General features: G+C 47.7%; 1 protein-coding gene across 3 annotated transcripts in view; it reads right to left on the bottom strand.

Moving 5' to 3' along the window:
• Positions 1-21,981, bottom strand: part of Atg2 (Autophagy-related 2) — a 114,581-nt gene that overhangs the window by 68,242 nt on the left and 24,358 nt on the right. For all 3 annotated transcript variants that reach the window (XM_077681366.1, XM_077681368.1, XM_077681367.1), the window contains exons 2-11: positions 20,940-21,108; positions 19,499-19,651; positions 18,262-18,367; positions 12,096-12,291; positions 11,803-11,970; positions 10,875-10,971; positions 9,551-9,745; positions 5,305-5,427; positions 1,732-1,764; positions 498-792 (exon numbers count right to left, since the gene is read on the bottom strand). In XM_077681366.1, the coding sequence (XP_077537492.1) occupies positions 498-792; positions 1,732-1,764; positions 5,305-5,427; positions 9,551-9,745; positions 10,875-10,971; positions 11,803-11,970; positions 12,096-12,291; positions 18,262-18,367; positions 19,499-19,651; positions 20,940-21,108 (1,535 nt within the window). The remainder of the gene's footprint in view (positions 1-497; positions 793-1,731; positions 1,765-5,304; positions 5,428-9,550; positions 9,746-10,874; positions 10,972-11,802; positions 11,971-12,095; positions 12,292-18,261; positions 18,368-19,498; positions 19,652-20,939; positions 21,109-21,981) is intronic.

Genomic DNA, 21,981 nt, shown 5'->3' with positions numbered 1-21,981 from the left:
AGTAGGCTTCAGCAACCTAAGCATAGAGGGCGCTGGCGTAAGCAACGGTGGAGACTTCAAAATGGTGGCCGCACCAGCCGCACTATTAAACCGTCCATGACCGCTAGCGGTTTTTGAGCAGCTTCTTTCATCGCTTTTAATTGTTGTCAACCGCATAATTCACCGCTTTTCTTTCATTTTAGCCTTTTAAGAATTACTGTGAATACTTAATGTTTTCAACGTAGGCTCTGAGAAGCAAAATAAAACGTGCCTCGACCGGAATTCCGTTCTTCCTTTGTCACCGTGACTTGGTTAAATCGAAAGCGCCGCACAAAATTACTTCGTAAAATAGAGATAAAAATACATGGATTTAGCAAAATTTTGATAGAAAACTTGAAAAAATTCGTTATATCGCGAATTTCGTTAAATCGAGGTTCGTTATATCGAGGTTCAACTGTAGAGCCAATGGCTGCACATGGACTTGTACTCGCATTCATGAACAGGCCAGCACAACTCACCGGATGTGGTCCGAGCGGCAGATCTTGGGCAGGAGGCTGCGCATGGAGCCCAGGTCCCGGAGGTTCTGTCCGGCCAGGGCCCGGAAGAAGGTCTCTGCCTGGGCGTGCATCATGCTCGCCTCCTTGGGCGACGGGCACGAGGCAGCGGCCGGGAAGCGCCGCCGGTTGCTGTTGGCCACGCCGGCCACGTCGTCGTGCAGGATGACGGCGTACACAGCGCTACAGTGCACCCGGAAGTGGGTCAGCTCCAGCAGCGCATCCTCCGCAAAGCCCCCTCCGCCCTGCGACGACCGCCCTGCGAGGCACAAGAGACGGGCAAAAACTGGGAGTCTGCAAGGCATTCTGCAAGGTCAACCCCAGTTTGTTTGACAACAGGAACCGGTGTAATTCGTTATTCAGTTCAAGTTGACAGCAGCACAAAAGAAGGCAAAGACAAAGAAAAGTTTTAGCCAAGCATCGCGATAAACTTGCATGAGAGATCACTGAAGCCGTATGATTTCCAAACAACTTGATAAGTGCATTAGTTATCCCTTTGTCGCGCTGTTTCCGAAAGAGGTTGTGTATCTGGTTTGCTCGTGAGGCAGTCTCAGGCATATTTACACAGAATACTGTGTAATCTGGTCATGGTTCTTGTGGGTTTTTTTTTCTGCGACCTAAATGTACATCTATGGCTTTTGCCTGGAATAAAGTCCAGTTGCAAGTCAGCTCTGTTTGTGTTTTCTCAATTGCCACTCTTCGTTATCTTTGGCGCTCTTGTCCCCATGAGCGCGCACAAACACACCTAGTTTGCTGCACCCGCCACCCCCAATGTGATCAGAACAGGCATGTGGCACTTAAGAGTCCACCATTATTAAGCTCGAGCTTGTGCCACAAGCTAGCTAATGGGAAACTGATTTTGTGAAATCGCTGGTGACTACAAGACGCCGCCGTAGTATTTGAACAAGACTGAAACCAACCATCTTGGAACAACCAAGCTTTCACAAGCAGGTTACCGCGAAATAATAATAATAAAAAGAAAAAGCCTCAACCCCACAGCTCGCCACTATTCAGAACTCTTAAACATTTCCCAGTATGGCGGGTGCTTTTATTTGGTGCAGAATTAGAAAAGAAAAAAAGAACAAATAAATGCTCATGTGTGGGCATGCCTTTCGCATGCAAGCGCCCTGCCCTATCTGCAACTGACACAAAGCTAGCTTTGTGGCGTGCAGAGGTCAGATGAAAAAATCCAACTTACGTGTCCCTTTCGACCTCTTCTTTGGCTTGGAGACTGCGCAGCATACGAGGGAGGGGGGAAGAAAACAAAGGGGGGCATTCAAGGTGAAGTTGCGATTGGCCACAAAAAGAGCACAAGGGGCACTGCTTGCCCGCATGCACACACACAGCTTAGAAAGGAGGGCAAGATCCTGCCGCCGCTATGTAATGGGACTGTTTAACATAACTGATGTTCTAGGGCAGTTCAGTGAAACGGCACGGCCACAAATATCACAGGGCCTTTTACACGGTGCTTTTACTTTAACAAACTGCATTTTCAAAGTTTACTCTTACGTAACGACTCTTCTCGGCAGTGCTCTACTTTAAAAAATTATGGGGGTTTAATGTGCCGGAGCTACAACTGGGCTAGGATTGATTGATTGATTGATTGATTGATTGATTGATTGATTGATTGAGGGGTTTAACGCGCCGATGCAACGCAGGCAATGAGGTGCACCATAGTGGAGGAGTGCTCCGGATTAACTTCGACCACCTGGGGATCTTTATCGTGCACCGAAATCTCGTACACACGGGCGTCTTTGCTTTTCGCCTCCACCAGAAAAGTGGCCACCGCGGCCGGGAATCGAACCCCCATCCTTGTGCTCAGCAGCACAGCGCCTTAGCCACTGAACCACCGCGGCAAGTGCCTGCGCTGTGAAAGTCACCTGCCGCTCTTATATCGGGCAGCGCAGACAAAACTGACGGCAGTGCACTAGAAAGAGCGGTGGTGACGGCGTGTGCAAGCCCCGTGTATGTTTTGTCTATGAAGTGCACTGCAGTGGAGAACACCATATCAATTTCGACCACGGGGGGATTTTCAATGCACACCGAAATCTCGACACATGGACATTTTCACTGTTCGCCTCCATCAGAAAAGCAGCCACTGCGGTTAGGATTAAGGCCAGCAGCAGTCCTCGAACTCAGCAGCACAATGCCTTAGCCACTGCACCACTGTGGTGGGTACATTGCCCCATTTTCTGCAGTCAAGAACAACGAGCGCGGGTCATTGGGAAAGTCAACTACAGTCGAATCCCGCTACAACGAAATTGACGGGACGTGCGAAAAATTTCGTTGAAGCGAAAATTCGTTGAGGCGAAATCAGCCCCAACACACCACGGAAAGGCCAGAAAAATAGCCCCGTACGTTTCCGCAACATTGGCAGCATAATACAATGTTTAGAAAAAGGGGTGACGCGCAAGAACTCATGTTTATTTGGATAACAAACATACCAATGGTTATCTGTTTTTTCACCACCCAAAGAACGCGTTACGGAGGGGGGTGAAGATATGCAGGCGCAAAACGTATCGCTGTACAACAAGGCGTGCCCACCGAGCTGATTACTTGCAGATAACTGCTAGGCTGTCGGAAGCCCCCCTCTCGCTTGTGGCAGGAGCAGTTCCATTATCTTATCCTCCGACAGGGCACGGCAGCTACTGACCTTGGCAGGCAAGACGCGTGCGCTTGCATTTAACATGACCGCGCGCCCGCGACTAAGATAGGATGACTAGGCTTCAAGACCAAACACGCAAACATGATTTTTGCTCTTGGCTATGAAGAATGGTAGAAGGAAAACGGCAAGGACAGCTGCTCACAACACATACATGACGGCACCGCGCCAGCAGCGGAGCACATTCATGCAATTTCAACTGGATACGGATCGGCTGTAGCTCTGGGGCTCCGCCTTGGCGAAGCGGGCCTGCGCCTCGTGTAAAGACGGCCAGCCACATCGTTATCACCATCAAGCAATGGCGTGCGCCTATGAGTTATTTTTTGTTTTGTTTTGGGTGGCGGTGTGGTCGCAACGCGCATGTTTTCGGTGAAACTAAGCGTCCTGAATGTATAAAAAGTTAGATAGCTGGCGCTATGCATATTTTATTGTAAAATAATTGTTCGAACCCAGCCCAAATCATCTAAAATTTCGTTGAAGCGAAAGCAAGCCAGACAAATGGCTCGTTGTGGCGAGGACTTTGTTGCATTGACTTCTATGGCTAGCTGACGGGGAATTGGAAATATTTCGTTGAAGCGGAAATTTCGTTGAAGCGGCGTTCGTTGTAGCGGGGTTCGACTGTACCTCTCACAAGTATTTTTTTTTCTCTCACCTTAAAAAAAAAATTCAGGAGAAACAGCAACTGCTGCCAGCTTCCTCGTAACACTCCTTCAATTCTTCAGTCAGTGGCAAGCTAGAAACCACCGAGATTCCCCAGCACCACATGCTTAATTAAAAAATGGTACAGTGCATGGGAAGTACAATCTATGATCGTTACAGCGGATCCGGCAACAACGGACTTCCAGTTACAACAGACCATTTCTGTTGTTTTGTCTGGTCCTCATGCATTTTAAATGGAGTCCACTCCACTCATAATGGACCCTGCTAGAGCAGACTATCGGCTACAACAGAAAAAATTTTAGGCGAAAATTGTTTCAACAAAGTTTACAGCGAACTTCCACGGGGCCGACACTCGATATGATTTTTGTTTGTTTAGTTTGGCAAGAAAACTTATGCCTAGCAACATTGTTGGCAGCCGGGTCGTTGGCGCAGCCAAGTCAAGCCAGTGCCAGTTTGTTTGTTTTGTTTTGTTTTGTTATTTTTCCTTTTATTTTCTTGCCTGTCTTTGTTCTAGATGCTCCGTGCTGCCGCCTCAAATTGAGGAGCGCCGGCCGCGACGGAGAAACTGATCGCTCGGTGCACTCGCCATTTTTGATCACGACTAAAGTCGAGGTTCTTCGGTCACGATTATAGGTCGACCCTCAATTTTTAAGCACATTTTCGGAAAAAAAAGGTCGACCTATATTCGAATAAATATGGTAATAAAGAACTCTGGTTCAGTTAAGTTCGGTCTTTATTATTCCCACACATGCATCGTTCCCATTCCGTACGGTGCAAGAGGTACGAAATGTCTCAATGAGGGGGGGTGGGGAGTTGGTTCCCATCCATTGTGTGCAATCTGTTCGTGGCCGTGCACAGTCCAACTGGTCTAACTTTCGATTTCACAGCTGTCCTTCATCAGATTATTTTGTATCAGCTGTTTCAATGACCAGACTAAAATCATAAATGTGGAAGCTGCCTTGGGGGAATGTCAGGCAGCGATCCAATTTGTTTGACGAACGATTTCCGCTAAACCTGCCTCGTCACGAAAGGATTTAAAAGAGCCTAGCTAATTCCGATTGCCACGACTGATTTTTATAGCTGGTTAATAATTGCTCCTAGTTTTACTCTTGCTTTATTTGCTCAGCTTATCACGCGTCTTTACACACTTGACTGCGTGCACTAGGCCTTTCCCAAGTGCCGGTGCTAAGCTTTGGAAACGGTGTTTAGGCGATTCTTCGCCCTCGCACAAACACTGTGCAGAGGTGCTGCAGGCATGTAGAAAGAAGTGTACTATGTATATGCAATATTGATCAAAGTACCCACTTTTGTGCTCCTACCCCCTCCACCACCCTCCCTGGTCAGATACTGCATACTTTGGCTGCAGCGGACGTTTTTTTCCGGATTAACAGGGTCCATTGTAACGGGCGTAGACTGTACTACAAAGTCGGAAGACTGCAGGCCACTCACAGGAGTTGTACGTGCTGCTTGATACGGAGGAGTCCATGTCCGAGGAGGCCACGCTGCCGCTCTCGGAGAAGGCACCCTGCCGCGTCATCGGGGCATACTCCTCGTCAGAGTCCGAGAAGCAGCCTGCCACACAAGAAAGAACAAGACCACCTTGTTAGTTTTATTAGCCTACGCTTGCTCAGTACATCTATGCCAACAAAACAGTCCGTGGCTCAATGTGTTGCCTCCACCGAAATCCAATGTGATCCCTCGAATGCCAAAGCAAACTCGTGACAGTTCGAAGCACTGCCACAACTGCCCGCTTCTCCAATGCTCCGCAAAGTGAACACAAGTAGTAGATGCCCAGACCCGCCACGGTGGCTCAGTGGCTAAGGCGTTGCGCTGCTGAGCACGAGGTCGCGGGTTCGATTCCCGGCTGTGGTGGCCGCTTTTCTGATGGAGGTGAAAAGCAGAAACGCCCATGTGTACGAGATTTCAGCGCACGTTAAAGATCTCCAGGTGGTCACAATTAATTCGGAACCCTCCACTACGGTGTCCCTTATCGCCTTCGTTGCGCCGGCGCGTTAAACCCTTCAATCAATCAATCAGTAGATGCCCAGAAGCATTTGTTCTACAAGCTTTATTACTCTGCGTACTGCCTTGCACAAAATTTGGTAATATCCTGATATAGAGGTAATAAATACTTCTATACCAGGAAAAAAAATAAATAAAACTAGCCAGAAATTCTCAGTGCTATGTGTAACAATAAGACTGCAATGCTTCTTGCATACAATCCTTTAGCAAGCACAATACCTGGGGATCATGTATTTTAGAATGCATACTGGCTTACTGAAAGCTCCAAGGGTGAACATTTGAGTCTAACTATAGTACCTACACACAAAATGAATGAAAACAAAAAACAAAATGAAAACAAAAAAAGAGTGGGCTGATGCGAAAACATCAGCCAAATCTGTGCCCACTTTTTTTTTTTCATCGCTCACCGTGTGTCTGCCCCACCACACTTCTCAGTGCAGTCTTATGACTGATCGCAGACATGATGCGGTCATTTCAGTACTGCTGCCACAGCCCAGCTACAAACAGCCCAGCTACAAACAAGCCTAGCAATGTTACGAAGACATTAAATTACAGTGACTATGCTAAAACAAAACAAATAAAAACGATATTATGAGCTTTATGGAGTGTCACAATTATATACATCCAAAATCAAGCACGAGGATCTCTCCCGCCACATTTGTTCTAAGCTCACTTTCACTATAAAAAGGTTGGGCAGTGGTACATGCAGTGCAGTCATGGCCACGTCACTTATATTCTACTGCATTATGTTCCACTCATTTAGCATTGTTAATTAACTACAGCATATAAAAATTCGCTACAAATTTCAGAGTGCAAATTCCACGTGCCTCCACAAATAGAGATTGGTCAGAGCGAGCTTCAAGGCCGATCGCTCACACAACGTCTAAACCTCATCCCGTCTGAGTCCGATTATTTGGCAGAATGGTACTAACGTATGCCACGGTGTCTTTCTGTACAAGGCTACATAAGAAAAAAAAATATATTTGTTCACACTTAGATTGTTGTGATCGCAAAGCAGTCATGCTAATTAATAATACCTGTGCACTATATCAGGCGTCAACCAACAAAGTCCAAAATCCTTACCAGCGCCTGTAACAATGGCTGCAAACAATGAAACGATGCTTTCAGTGTGAATGAAGGAAATATAGGCACGGAGGAGACTGCTACAGGCTCCCCAACACGCTATTGTGGTACACAGACACAAAGAAAAAAGGATGGAAAGAAGATTAAGGTCCTGTCAAACTGGACAGTGAAAGTAAAGTGCATGCTGTCACAAAACAACAAACGACAGGTTGTCCAGCATGTTCAAATCCTTCTTGGCAGTATTGCCGTGGAAAGCAGGTGCCATGCCACTTTTTATTAACACTAGGAGCCTAAAAGCGTACTAGAACACGAGGTACTGCATGAGTTGAAGGCATTTGCACTCAAGTTCAGCGAAGCTGATGCCAGCAAATACAACTGATGATGATGGTTGGTCTTTAATGGCACAAGGCTAACTACAGGCCAAGGGGTAAAAAAAAAGTTAAATAACGGAGGTGCAAAGGTAAATACTAAAATCAGTCATCGAGAAAAGTGAAATCAATTGTGGACAATGAGGATGACTGGTTTAGAGGGCCAGGTTGAGACTATGAGTGATAAGGAATAAGGTGCAAAAATTTGATAGTGGTACGAAATTCACAATCTATCACAATCACAGCGCATGTCTGTCATTGCGTCGGAAAAGCAGGCACTCACCAGCCAAGAGATGCTGACAAAAGGAAATGGCGCGTACACATACTAAAATGACATGTACCTACCAAAAACACAAAAAAGCATTGGAGTACAGGCTCATTACATTAAAAGAAGAAATGAGCAATGATGTGCTGTGTTGCACTTGCAAGGGTGAACGACAGAACAGACAATGGTGCACATGCTATACCTTCCTTTTACAAAGACAAAGCAATGCATAGCACATAGCAATGCTTGGTTTGTTATGACCACCTTAGCAATACACTGTTCACCTCAAACCATGGTTTGTCTAGCTTGCCCTGCTGAATGCAACAATATTAGCAGAACGAGAGAGATTTTTTTCCATTCCAGTCAAACTATCACATGGCTCCATAACAGTAAAAGATTCTGGAGTTGTGACATTCAAGATCTACTGCCAACATCATTTTATATAACCTCCATGAACCACATTTTCAATTTTGCGTGTTAATTCTACATTCATATTTCTGGCAGAAATTTCTGGCTCCACACGTCTGGCTCCACACGTCTGGCTCCACGTGTCTGGCTCCACGTGTCTGGCTCCACGTGTCTGGCTCCACGTGTCTGGCTCCACGTGTCTGGCTCCACGTGTCTGGTTCATGTTTAGGTTCACATTTCGTGGAAATGTGACATTCCAAATGTACCACAACCACATCATTACCGTATTTTCCGGTGTATAAGTCGCGGTTTTTTTCTGAAATTTTCGGTGGCGCGTCTTATCCACCGGTGCGACTTATGTATGGAATAAATTCGGTTCGCGGCGGCCGCGCGTGGCCAGTGCACGTTAAGAGACACAGCTCTATGATCTAAATGAATCCGAAGCCCACCGCTACGGTGTTTCTCATAGCCCATATGTTGCTTCGGGACGTTAAACCAAAGAATTTGCAGCTTTTTCTAGTCAAAAACAATGATAATGGCCTGCGACAACTGCGCGCCACTTTCTGCCATGCACAGTGACTACAGTTCAGAATAAATTCACAGTAATATCAAACTGGGTTGCAAAAATAAAATGCAGCTTATAAATTATTACAGAGAGTTAACTCTGAAGGAGGTGAACGTGCTGCTAATTTTTAAAATGACAGCTTGCTGATAAGTTTCGATTTTCGGGCCGCTTCTGGTCGCGTCACTTCCGTCCGCCATGACACCTTTATTGCGCTGATTTACGACAGCACGCAACAGACGCGCGACGTTTGGAGAGGTGGCCAAATGGGTCTCACACTCGCGGGACTCCATTCCTGCAAAAACAGTTGTGGCCGGGTTCATAAAGGCCAGAATGACCCATTCCGCGAGTGGTGACGATGTTGACGAAGAAGACATCAGTGAGTCGGAGGACGACAGCAATGTGCCGGCGGAACTCCCACTTGAAGTTGCTGAATTGTTTGTTAGCAAGTCGGAGGAAGAAGACCTCAATGGTTTTACCTTAACGCCGTCTGTAAGTACATGCTGTCTGTGTGTATCAATAAACCATTTTTGAGAAGTTAGTTCTGTCTAGACTTTGGACGGTATATGCACGTGTCTAGCCCTCCTTACCGGGCGATACGTTGATAGGCGGCGGCCGCCGCAACCATGTACTTTCGCCACTCTTTCTAGCGATCTGGTTCATTATGAGTTTACCTAGTTAACAAGTGCGTCTAGTACACCGGTGCGTCTTATACACCGGTGCGACTTATATACGTTTTTTTCGGAAAAGCTGTCATTTTGAGGGGGGTGCGACTTATACAAAGGTGCGACTTGTAGACCGGAAAATACGGTATATGATCTCCATAAACCACAGTAATTTTACGAGGTCTGGTTCATGCTTTCGGGTTCAGTTTTCATTTATCCACAAGTGCACATTGTTGGCACTACAAGAGCGAGAGCTCAGACAACCACCGCCGCTCCCATTTCCCCCTACCCCTCTATCCCGAGAAGGGGTGCCCACACTCACCGCCCGAACAGGTGGACCATCCGGCCGCGTTGGGCCCCCCCAGAGACCGCGAGGGGAGCTGCGGAGCCCGTCCCCTGAGGTTGATTATCTGCCTCTGGAGGTCCTCTTCGGCTATGGCAAAGTGGTGTGACTCCATGGGCTTGCACTTGTACCGCCGGCTCAGCAGGCTCCCAGACAGGTCCTCACTGGCCGGGGCTGTGGGAGAGGGGAAGGGAGGGATGCCGGCATGCTAAACTTGACTGGGGAGTCGCACGAGTGCTTTTATTCGCTATTGGCATCCCCGTTAAACCCTTTTAGGAACTGTAATGACCACTGTAAAAAATTTAATGACCACTCATAGGGAGCACACATTGAGAAAGAACAAAAATCAGGTTTTATGGTATACTATACCAGCCTCGAAAGCTACCCCATGTTTTGCACACTTGACAGCATGGGAGAAGGAAGGAAGCCAAGAAATTGCGGACCACAAAGATCACTCCCAGGTCGCTATTTCATCTGTCAAAACATATGCAGAGCCCATCTTTGACGTCCTCCTCCGTGGCTACAGTTCAGGCTCTGTAACGCGCCAATGGGTGTCCCAGTGACACTTCTGGCAGGCTAAGTTAGGCCTCGAGTGCTGCTTCAGCACATGCTTCTGGTGTGCCGCCAAAAATGGTTTGATTGAAGTGCCATTCACTGGTTGACAAAGCTGTTCTCTTGCATTTCTAATCAGGTTTCTAACCATTTCTAACTTCTAACCATGCCTTCTGTTTTGTTCACTGATGTGCTTTGTTGCCAGCGTCTGACTGCACCCGGCTGTCTCATATGAGTTTGAAGTGAAGCGCATGTTCCTTTTCCTTTCTCTCGTATGCCACACAGGGTACCTTATTGGACAGGGAGAGTGCTGCATACTACTGTCACTAGACTACAACGCTCTTTGATTGCCAGTGTTCTCAATCAAACGATCGAATTCGATGGTTCAAAACGTGGAGTGAAGATAAATTCTCGCATGGCAAACACCGTGGCATTTGATTCGTCGATGTTTGTCCGTGCACGTCCCTCCATTGACTGCTCTTTGCACCCTGTATTTCCTCCACATTTTTTTGCAGAGCACAAGTTTGCTCCAATAAAAACTTGTTTACTGGAAGAAAAGCCTGCACTGTTCTTGGCTATATGAGAATATGAGACCGCTTCAGAACTGAAAGCCTCCCGGGGCAATGGTGAGCACCAGCGATTGAGCCTTCACAGTCAGAGCTGAACACTGTCACAGCATCAGAGCTGTTGAAAAAGAGAGGACGGCCGAGCTGGGTGCAAGGTGCAGCCAGAAATAAAGAAGGGCACTCACTGGGACAGGAGAAGCCTTTGGCCAGCTGTATGAGCAGGTGGACCTGCCTCGGGCACAGGAACAGGGGCAGCTGGCCCAGGCTGAAGTCCACGTCAACCTGTTCAAGAGGGGCAAATGGCAACACGGATTGGTGCCCGCACAGCAATGCACAGAAATGACCGAGTGCAGCAGTTGAATACAGAGGCTCGGCTCAACACCACCACACCTGGCTTTGGCGAGGTGAGAGACAGTGGAGACTGCGGTACAGCTGAACCACCCACAGTTTGACAGAAACGAAAGTGAAAATTGTCGATCCAGGTGCTCCCATGCCCTTGTAGGAAGTCACAAGGAAAAGAACAAGGTCCACACTGCTTATTAGACAATACCTCCTTCCCCATTAGGCAATTTGAACATTCATGCTCAGGTCATGGCAGCTTATGTGTGTTTCCTTCAGTGCCACTCGGTAATTGGCGAGACGCGACCAAGAAACGGGAGACAATTGCCAAGAGGGCGAAATGTACAGGAAAGCAAATGGCCGGCGTGTGTTTGGGGAGGGCCTCCCTGCTCCAAATGAGCAAAGCTTACATACCACCCATACATAGAGCCCTGTAACAGTCAGCAGTGGTGACCAGTGGTTATGTTGGCATGGCTACAGTTTCTATCCCTGCTTATTACTTCCCACATTGGAGGACTGGGCTCTAGGAAAGGGCAAATGCGGCTCCACATTCCCACGTACTCCGTGGAAACCCATAGTGCCAGCCTACAGCCCCACTGCAGTAAGCCACCTACCACACACTATGCATTCCAAGCATGGACAAACTGAACAAGAGCCAACAAAGTCACAAACAGCCCCCACTCTTCCTCTCACAAGACCCACTACGTAAGCAAACTCCATCACATTAACAGCCGCTTTCCCATCTCCCTTACAGAAGGGGGGGGGGACACTCACGTTGGGCCCCTCGAGAGACTCGTCCTGCTTGAGCTGCAGCCGGATCTCCTGCTGGCCCATCAGCTGCGAGATGAGGATGGGCTCTGGCTCAGGGGCACTGCTCTCCTGGCTGGGGGCCACCAGGGGCGGCGACGCTCCCGCACAGCCGGCCAGCAACTCCTGGGGACCCTGGGGGAGGCAGAACAACGTGAAAGCCACGTTCACACAACCACGATGCAGTGGGCAAACACCCCTGACAAAGAATTTTTTTTTTGATGCTGCGGTATGGCAGCAGTGGGGCAGAGAGGACTCACGTCGTTGCCGGCGGTCGACCTGGGCAGCAGGCTCGAGGAAGCCTCCCTGGCCAGGGAGAACTCCTCGGCGTAGAGGCTCGACCCATTCAGGATTATCCTCTTGGTGGACAGCGAGATGCGCTCGTGCACGCGCTGGGCTATCGTCTCGCCCGCAATGTCGCCGGCCTCGGTCGACACCTGGTCGTAGTAGTCCATGCTGCACAGGGACAGGGTGAAGGGGAAAAGGGCCTTGAGACAGCTGCCAACTGCTGGAAAACACAAAATCACTACAACAGGGTTCGCATTGGTTCCTGTGACAAAAATTCGAAGGTTTTTCTGGATTTCCAAGGGCCACACTGTCTGTTTGAAATTTGAAAAGACCAATGTTCGCTGGAAGATAAACACTTGAAATGATGGGACATCGCTGAAAATTGTGAACTCTGGTGGAGCTAACACTTCAACAAGGGGCCTTTGCCTTCAGGCAAGTTCCCGTGTCGAAAAGGTGCTTCCAGCAACTTTTCCTTCTTCAATGATTTCTCACCACTGTTTGTTAGGTACATGAACAAGCACTTGCATCGTTACAAAATGTACAAAATGCAAACTTTTACTTGCTAAAGGAGATCAACCAACTACAAACCTTAACTCAGTTCTTACATTTCCTCACGCTGCTTTTGCGCTTGTTAAAGAGAAAAATTGAAGAAATTTAAGAATTTTCAAGGGTCTGTAAAAATTTTAGGAAGCTTATTCACAAGGAGTAGTTGGGAATAGAATCTTGCCTCACTAGTGAGCCTTGCTAATGAATCTCACTAATGAGCCTTGGAAGCTGTTGCGACAAAACCAACATGGTACCGGGGAAGTAAGTACACCGCAAAAAGAAACATTCAGGCATTAGGTTAACCACGTGATGTATAACCCAACGGCAAACCCAGCTTTTAAGAAAGCCAGAAATACGTAAATGCCTCTACATGAAAGGCTACAGCAGGCCACTATTGTGGATGGCAGAGCAGTGTTAAGACATTACATCCCTCCCACAGCATATCACATCAACGGAGAGACGTTGGTAGAAATGGACCACTACTTACTCGCATGCAATATTCACAAGCTAAAAAGAGGTATTTCTGTCAATAGTAACACGAGGGAGTGACCAAGAGTTGCAGGGTGTTCCCTACCCTTGCAACAAGACACCTGGTATGCGAGCCACTAGGCGTTAGAAGGCTTAGCAGCAAGCATTTCTTTTTGGCGGCTGGACAGAACAATGCAGCCAGTCAAACAGATTTCCTGTATGTTTAAGGTATGTTGAGCAAGCAACATCCGTAAAAAATTTTTGTCCCGCTGCCTTGACGTAAAGTCTCAAACTCCTACAAGATCATTACTTCAGTCCTTGGTTATAACTTCCTCCTCCTGTAAACACAATGTTTACAATTTGCTTGTTGCAAGAATAAAACTACTACAGTCTAGTCCACTTATAACGATATCCAAGTGCCAAGAAAATCCCATCGTTATAACCGATTATCGTTATAAGCGGGTCGAGAAAAAAAAAAGCCACAAGAGAGATCAAAACATTTTATTAGCATGCAAGTGAGGTAGTGCAACTACTCGTTTGCAGAAAAGCCATAGTCAGTCAGCTTTGACTGCTTCACGCGAAGCTGACGCACATCTTTTTCGAGAGCATCTAATTGCTCCAGGCAATTAGATGCTCGCCGCAGCGCCGCAGGCGAATCGGCCATGGCGTCCGAACGTTCAGTCCGACTCCGCAGTGAAACTGGTGAAACGTTGAACGGAGGCAGATGCGGCGAAAAAAAAGCACTCAGTTCGGCGCGCAGAAAAGGCGAGGGAAACTTCCGAGCTGCGAGCAGTGCGAGCCGAACTGGCCGAACCACCCGAACGTTGGTTCGGCCGGACGCGCGGACGAGGCCAAAGCAGCGGCTCCGGGAGGGGAGTCGGGAAGAAAAGCTGCTCCTCCTCTCGCTTGGCGCAGTCGACTCGTTTTCTGAGGGGTGGACGGGATGCAAGGCGCGTCGCGTGCTGTCCGCGCCAAGTGCCGGCGCCAGCGCCGGCGGCCGCTCGCATTTTCGGCGCGCGCGGTAAGCGGATTCAATCGCTATATCCGATATCGCGGCTCGGGAGCATCGTAATAAGCGGGTTATTTTACCATAGAAAGCATACAAAATTGGACGGTGCAATCATTGTCCATCGTTATATCCGATATATTGTTACCGTATTTATTCGAATCTAAGCCGATAGTTTTTTTGAAATACTGATATATCAAACTCCAGGGTCGGCTTAGATTCGAGGATTTTGAAATACGCGCCAATTTCCAAGTAAAGTGGCGCGCAGCTAGCGCCACCCAGAAAAGAAAGTATTGTAGCCATTACTAGACGAGCCAGTAGCCACTTAAGGGCCATAGGCCGCCATTTTGAATTGTGCGGACTTCCTCCATGGTGCGGACGGACCCTGTTCTGTTCTGTGGGGCAGTGGCCTGCGTGCGGTGTGGCGTTTGGTTTTGACAGCTCAAAAAGAAACGGTGCTATTATTCGCCGCGAGCTCGACATGTAGGTGGCGACAGCGTCGCGCTGCTAGTGTGGATGCTCCGCTGAGCGGCCCATAAGAATGCACACTGTGGGCGCGCTTCGTGCCTTTTTCCCGCCGTATGTGCGCACGAAAGGTGCAAACAAGAGTGGTATGCTGTAGTTCGGTTCCTCAACGTTCAATGTATAGCATGGAAGCGGCAGTCAGTTTTCATTACTACGCCAAAAAAAAGCGACGACTCATCGGGAATCTCAGAATGGCCGTAATTGTGACAATGAACTTGTACGCTGTGGCTCGTAGCAAGCTCGATCTTTCCAGACTATGGCTTTGAGCCTTCAATAAAAGCATAAATAGAAACAAATCAGGAAGCATCGATCTCTGAAATTCAGTTTACAACGGCAATCTCAATCGCTTTCACTGGTAGCATGACGCATTCTTGCATTTGTGGGATGCCCTGAAATGGTAACACTACTTAACTGCCCCGAAATTCTTTCTAAGAGCTTACGATATTTTTTGTGTGTTCAAAAGGCAACATAAAATTGCTGAATTTTGATCAGCGCAGATATATAAATGTAACCGCTTTAACGGGTCTTTTAAATGAAATTGTCACGAATCTGAAGGAAGGTTTGGTGAATAACGGTTTCGGATCACTTATTTACGGCTTTCGTCGCAAGTGAACTTGCGAATTGAATTGTCAACGCACGCAGTACAATCAACATCTCATGTTTAGCTAGGTTTTCGCAAAGTGACAAGCAGGTTTACAGTGTGCAAACCAAGCCTCTGGGATCTCACAGTGAGCACAAATTTTCTGTTACGGCTGCTATGTTGACCATTTGCGTTCTTTTTAAAATCTCACAGGTGCCTGCAACAGCGAGATGTGTTTGCATTCTTGCGTATAAGGTCGCTTACGAACCCTAGAGATGGCAATAAATGAAGTTGCGCTGTTGCAGATGTAGTAAAACATTTCCTTTTTATTTCTCGTTGCAAATCAGCGCAACGGGTCCCCGGTAACTACTTTGTTTTGTAAACTGAATATCGCATTTGTCTCGGAATTTAATTCTTGAGGATTGGTTAAAAAATGAAATTCTGTGCATTTAGTTTTTTTTCGGGACGGGGGGGTCCTGCCAACGTTGCAAGAGCAGCGAGAAGAGAACGCATGTAACACGAAAAGCCAAACTATAGTTATCAGTATTACTTACAATCGAATCTACACTAGGCGTCGTGTTGTGTAGCGGTGAAAAAGGAGTACGTATTTTCAAAACTGATTAACCCCCCTTTGGTCCGGGATTGTCCAGGAATTGTGGCTCGCCTTTTTCAAAATTGTATTGAAAGCAAGCATTGTGGGAAAAAAAATTAAAAAAAAACAGCGAGTCATGGCACACACCCCTCACACATGTGGGCAAGAACGCGCATTATATTAAGCGTTTTCTCCTCTTTCTTTAAACTTACGTCCACATCAAGAGGTTAAGACGTGGCCATATTAGGCATTTGGTTATGCTGAGTGAGACACGTTTCTGGAAAGGTGATTCATGTCGGATTTGAAAATGATATATATGAAAATGACACACGAAATGCCACATGACAGACGCAAACTCACAACTGCTTATAATTTTACCTAAAAATCCCCCCTAAATACTCTCGCGCATCCATAAAACGTATTTTAAATAATACGTAAAATTAGCAACTCGATACAGTTGAATAAATGTTTATTCCTCCTCCTCAGTATAAACAACGACTGTCCAAAAATGGTATTTATTTTAGGAAAGGTACGGGAAGGACACGACCACACAGGCGCTTGCGGGTGTAAAATACGTGTCCGATATATAGGCGATAGCGCACGGGTCGTGTGCAGTGTAAATGTTTTTGTTTGTTTCTTCTTTCTATAAGGACACAGCGCAATTTTACATGGGTGTGGAATTTGCACGCGTATGCACAAGTCTTTTCGCTGCTTACCGTTTCACGTACTAAACTTTTATCCTCTAAATAATCACCACGCCACCTTCAAAAAGCATCCTTCGTCGTTCCCGAAACGGCAGACGACTGCACTCAACAATACGAAAAGTGCAATGTGTGGAAGCAATGTTTATAACAAGTTTCACACTCAAGCGGTGACCAGGGCGAAGATGTTTCGTGGAATTAAACCAGCGCATTAACCCGCAACGGTCAGCGCATTAACCAGCGCATTAACCCGCAGCGCATTAAACCAGCGCATTAACCCGCAACCCGCAATTATTGCGTTTCTAGAGGAAATGCGCAAGCAGAGGTGACTATGTCATTGCTTACTGCCAAACGAGCACACATATTGGTTGTTTTGTCGTGTGCAGCACGCCACGCGTCTTGCTCCGCACGCAACATGAAAAAGCAGACGACACGAGAGCGCCATCCACACTAGGAGCGGTTCGTCCCGCCGCCGCCAGGGGCCGACTGTGTTCGCGCTCGGGGCGAATAGTGCCGCTTTTAAAAGAACAGTTGTTTTAGCTGCGGAGTTGTCGTCGAACGTTCAAGCCGGGCGGGACTTCGGCGTGGATGAAAAAAATGTCCGTCGTTGGAGGACGCAACGGGAGAGGATTTTGCGTGCGCCGCAACGAGGTTGGCAATCACCGGACCACGAGAATGCCGTCACCATGAAATGGAGATGGCATTGGCTGACTTCGTTCAGACGCAGCGAGCAGCTGCCCTTCCAGTAACGACGGAAGTGCTCCAGGCAAAAGCAAGGGAGCTTTTAAGGGAACGAGGCACACTTCAAAGCCAGTCGGGGCTGGCTACAGAAATTCATGAAGCACTTCGGCTTTAGCCTCCGTCGTCGAACCTCAATCGCCCAGAAGTTGCCCGGTGATTTTGAAGAGAAACTGATTGAGTTCCAGCACCGCATCTTCATGTTCAATAAACGTGTTTTCTTTTTGTGAACGCTGACCCTGCCTTTTTGTTCGGCCTACATTCGAGGTAAGTTTTTTTTTTTTTTTCGCGCCTTCGGACTTTCGGGGGTCGGCTTAGAATCGGGGCCGGCCTAGATTCGAATAAATACGGTATAAGCGGTATCGTTATAAGTGGATTCGACTGTACTGACTTTTACCAAATTCCAGTACACCGACATAAGGGAGTACAAGCCCAAACTGCCCGAATTATCTTTTTTTACAGCCATTTTCAGAAGTGTCACACAGAGGCTCCCATTTGAAAGACAGAGATACTCACATTTGAAGACATTCACTTCATCTCAGTATACTTTAATTACCTGTAGTTGATCCGCAGTAAAAAAAAAATTGCAACTTGTACAAGCATATCAGTGGGAATGTTTTTTCACCCAAATTTCCGAAAAATGTGTCGTATCATTTGCAAATACGTTTCACCGCTAGATATTTCCTGTAAATTGATCAAACATCCCTTTCGTGTTCCTGTCCCTTCAGACGTCTCGATGCCTGCACGAACCCCCAGGCACATTCAAGTGATCTACGACTGCTTGCTGGAAATAAAAACAACTTGATTTGACTTTACGTTATTGCACCTCGGCTAGTAAGCAAACTGAAACCTGTGTAGGGCTCATTGGCACAGCACCTCCGCCTGGCTGTCCGACTGCGTTCACAACAGACGCTAAAGGAGAACCTTTTGATCAATGCAAGCCAAACCCCCTCCCCCCCCCAAAAAAAGGAACAGCACTCACGACTTGATGTGCAGTTCCAGGGCAACTCCTTGCTGTGAAGAAGGGCTCGGAAAGTGCTCCACCCTGAGCACCGTGTTGGTGAGCCTCACCTTGATCCTGGAGAACACTGGAGGAGGGCAGGAGGGGAACGTTTATTTCAATTGCATCCCCAGTTTTTCCAAAAATGCCAAAGGTAGTAACATTCTCTCTGTTATAGCCCCTTCACGGAACTGCAAAACGTACCAAGTTTCCCTGAGCATCAAAATTAAATTTAAACGACGTCGCTCTATTAAGTCACTTCAGTTCACAGAACAAGCAGCCCTTACGCACATTTGACATTCTGCCGAAGCTACGAACGCACAATATATGCTTGGCACAAAGTGTAGTACCCTGAGACAACACTGTGTCCATTTGGGACGCTAAACAATCAGCGAAGTGTTCAATAAACTCAGAGCTGTCCTGCTGGGCTCCCAGCTGTGATACTATAAACCCACTGCTACAAGCTCTTGAAATTTTTGCATATTCTGTGTTGCAAAAAACTAGTGGTGTAGCCTTCCCATTTCCTTTCTACATGTCTCAGTCATACAGGCTAAGCAGTTACCCAAGCTTTTTTTGTGCTGAAACACGCACTATCCAATCAGAGGCCTTTGAGGTAAGGTGAAGAGTCAATTGAGGCCGCAAGCAAGCAAAGACAGGAAGCTGAAATCCAAAACTACCCCTTCCCTAAGGTGCAGCAACAGATGCACTGTGTTCCCCCATTGGCCACCCTGAACAAGTTGGTTGGTTTGGTCCATCTAGTTGGTTTGGCAGTTTGACAGGGTTTCTCCCTCACTTGCTCGACACACTTCTATTCCATTTTTTGATCACACTGACGCTTGCTCATCATTCTTTTGCCGGTGGCCTCTCAAGCCCCACGTACACACCTAGTGCCGCTGTTTTCCAGAAAACTGATTTGTTTGTGCCAGAAATGCTCGGTGATGAAGTAAAAGTACTCAGATAAAGTATTCAGATAAAGTACTCTGCCTGAAACATGTTTGACTGCAAACCATGGGATTTCTAGGTGAAAAAACAAAATAAAAGGCACCAGTTAGCCACAATGTGCGCACTGTTTAACCAGGCTCATCCAGTAAAAAAAAAATTCATTCACAGCTATCTGCATTGGCAGACTTTCACACGATCAGCTCAACAAGTGAAGTTTTGTTCCACTCCACCGTGGATGAAGCGTGCCCGGCCCAGTTGAGAGCCAAAGAAGACCCACCGGTCTCGATGGCCTGCGCGAACTGCTCGAGGCCCGCCAGGGGTTCGGCGGGTGCGCGGGCGTCCTCCTTGTCCAGGGGCTCCTGGCGCAGGTACTCCTCGGCCAGTTGCATGCTCGACATCATGCTGCCCCACATGGGCTCAAACATGGATGCTGAAATAAAAAGAGGAGAAGGGAGAACAGGTGTCAACGTTTCACTTCACGACAAATGATGCTACCACGACCAACGACTGCACCCACATATGCGCATCAAGGTGCTCTTGTAAAGACGGCAGCGTTTAATTTTTCTTGAAGACACGAGGCCTTTGAAACGCCTATTTTTGAACCCCAACGCTGCCTTTCTGTCTGTCCTTTGTTCTTTTTTTTATGTCAAAGGGATCATCCCAAACGTGCAACAGGATGGATGCAGAGTACTCATTGTCTCAGTTTGTTCCCCACCACCTTGGCAGAAATTGATTGATTGATTGATTACGGTGTTTAATGCGCTGATGCTGCACAGGCGATGATGCGCGCCGTGGTGAAGGGCTCCGGATTAATTCTGACCACCTGGGAACTTTTAACGAGCGCCGAAATGTCGTGCACACGGGCGTTTTTGCTTTTCGCCTCCACCAGCAAAGCGGCCGCTGCGGCCGGGAATTGAACCCGCCTCCACGGGCTTAGCAGTGCAACGCCTTAGCCACTGAGCCACTGTGGCGGGTACGTTGGCAGAAATGTCGGTCGCAGTGGAACAACAGCCAGAGCAAGGGCAGTTACACAATTACCACAAGGCAGTCACAAGCACTTGGCCTTGGTTAAGCTAGAGGCCTCTATTGCGGGAAAAGAAACTGCGTGGCCGTCGTGATCGGCATTTCGCTGCACAGTCCCGGAATGGATGGTGGCCGCAGTCATTTCGTCCGTCAGGTGCCGCTACCCTCTCCTTCATTGTCACAGCTACACAAAGCCCACACTTGCCAGAATAGGCCATTTCCCTCCTATATATATTCTTGCTACAGGTCATAGTCTTAATGCTACATAACTAGTGGCAAAGTAGAGAATGCAGTTGGATAGAGGAACCCGCTTCGGATACATACAGGATCATATGCGAGCTACTAGAAGAGTTCCCATTTCCACACTTGAGGAAAATGCTCCTGGATTAATTAGGTCAGTTCCAAACATCGAGGCTACTTCAACAGGAAGAAAGCGAACCAAGGTCTGGCTAATCGGCGCCACCTTGCCACTCCAACAGTGAATTTTTAACTTTTTTTTTTGCAATGAGCACAGAACTAACCTTCTTTGCAACAAATGTATCTGCGGCATTTATCAAAATGCACAGCATCTGATTATTTCCATAAGAGTCATTCTGCTGAAGGCTGGTGCAAGTCACACAGCACCAGTTACTTGATAACACTCGCCCAGTCAAATCCCCGCATAAGAACAACAGATAATGGTTGTTGACCAGTACCATCATCCACCCTCTGCTTGGGCTGCACGGTCATCATGAGGCCGTCGATCTCGACCACGCTGTTGTCCGTGAGAGGCTTGGTCCACGGGATGGCCACCTCAATGGACAGGATGAAGCCCTCCACAAAGCGGATGGGCAGGTTGAACTTCTCCCCCAGCTCATTGAGGCCCTGCGTGGGAGAGTTTCCATACTTTCAAATGGTCCCGCTCAGTTGAACGCTGCTACTAACTTACTCAATCCACACCTCTGCAATCAGAGTGCATCAAGTGGAGACAGTTCGGCTGTGCCAATTACAGAATATCATGCAAAAGTGGCAAGCATCCTTGCACTAAAAGTAGTCCAACACCCCACAGCAGGTACACGCGCTCTGATTGATTGATTGTAGGGGTTAACGCGCCGACGCAACGCAGGCGATGAGGCGCGCCGTAGTGGAGGGCTCCGGATTAATTTCGACCACCTGGGGATCTTTAACGTGCGCCGAAATCTCGTACACACGGGCGTTTTTGCTTTTCGCCTCCATCAGAAAAGCGGCCGCCGCGGCCGGGAATCGAACCCGCGACCTCGTGCTCAGTAGCGCAACGCCTTAGCCACTGAGCCACCGCGGCGGGTAGGTACACGCGCTCTGTTGGTGTGTAAAAATTTGATCGGCTTCATGGTATGTTCATAGGATTCAGAGTATGGGCACAGATTTTCTTAAGAAGCCTTGGCCAATCCCCCACAGCAGGTTGTTGCTACTGTATAGGTAAGCATCAGCAAGGCCTAATCTTTTGCCATGAGGTATTACAACATCACTGTCAGCTCGACGTGCAATCAGTACTTTCTCCAATAGGCAATAGTAGACGAAGAGTGTGACGCAAGGCTTAAAGGGGTCGTGAAATACCTTCCGCCGATGCGTGGATGTACATGTAACCAAATAAAGCAATGTATTAGCAATCTCCTCCTGCAAGAATTTTGTTGAAGCGATGAGTATTAGCTGAGAAATCGTAAATCAAAAACCGCGTATTATCGTCGCGCCGCGTTTCCTCCTCCTTTCAACTTACTC

The sequence above is a fragment of the Haemaphysalis longicornis genome, unplaced genomic scaffold (assembly GCF_048455015.1).
Source record: "Haemaphysalis longicornis isolate Haplotype H1 unplaced genomic scaffold, Haemaphysalis longicornis Haplotype H1 scaffold_8, whole genome shotgun sequence".
NCBI classification, from domain to species: domain Eukaryota; kingdom Metazoa; phylum Arthropoda; class Arachnida; order Ixodida; family Ixodidae; genus Haemaphysalis; species Haemaphysalis longicornis.
The sequence above is the reverse complement of the archived record's forward strand: the minus strand, read 5'-3'. Positions and strand labels throughout refer to the sequence as shown.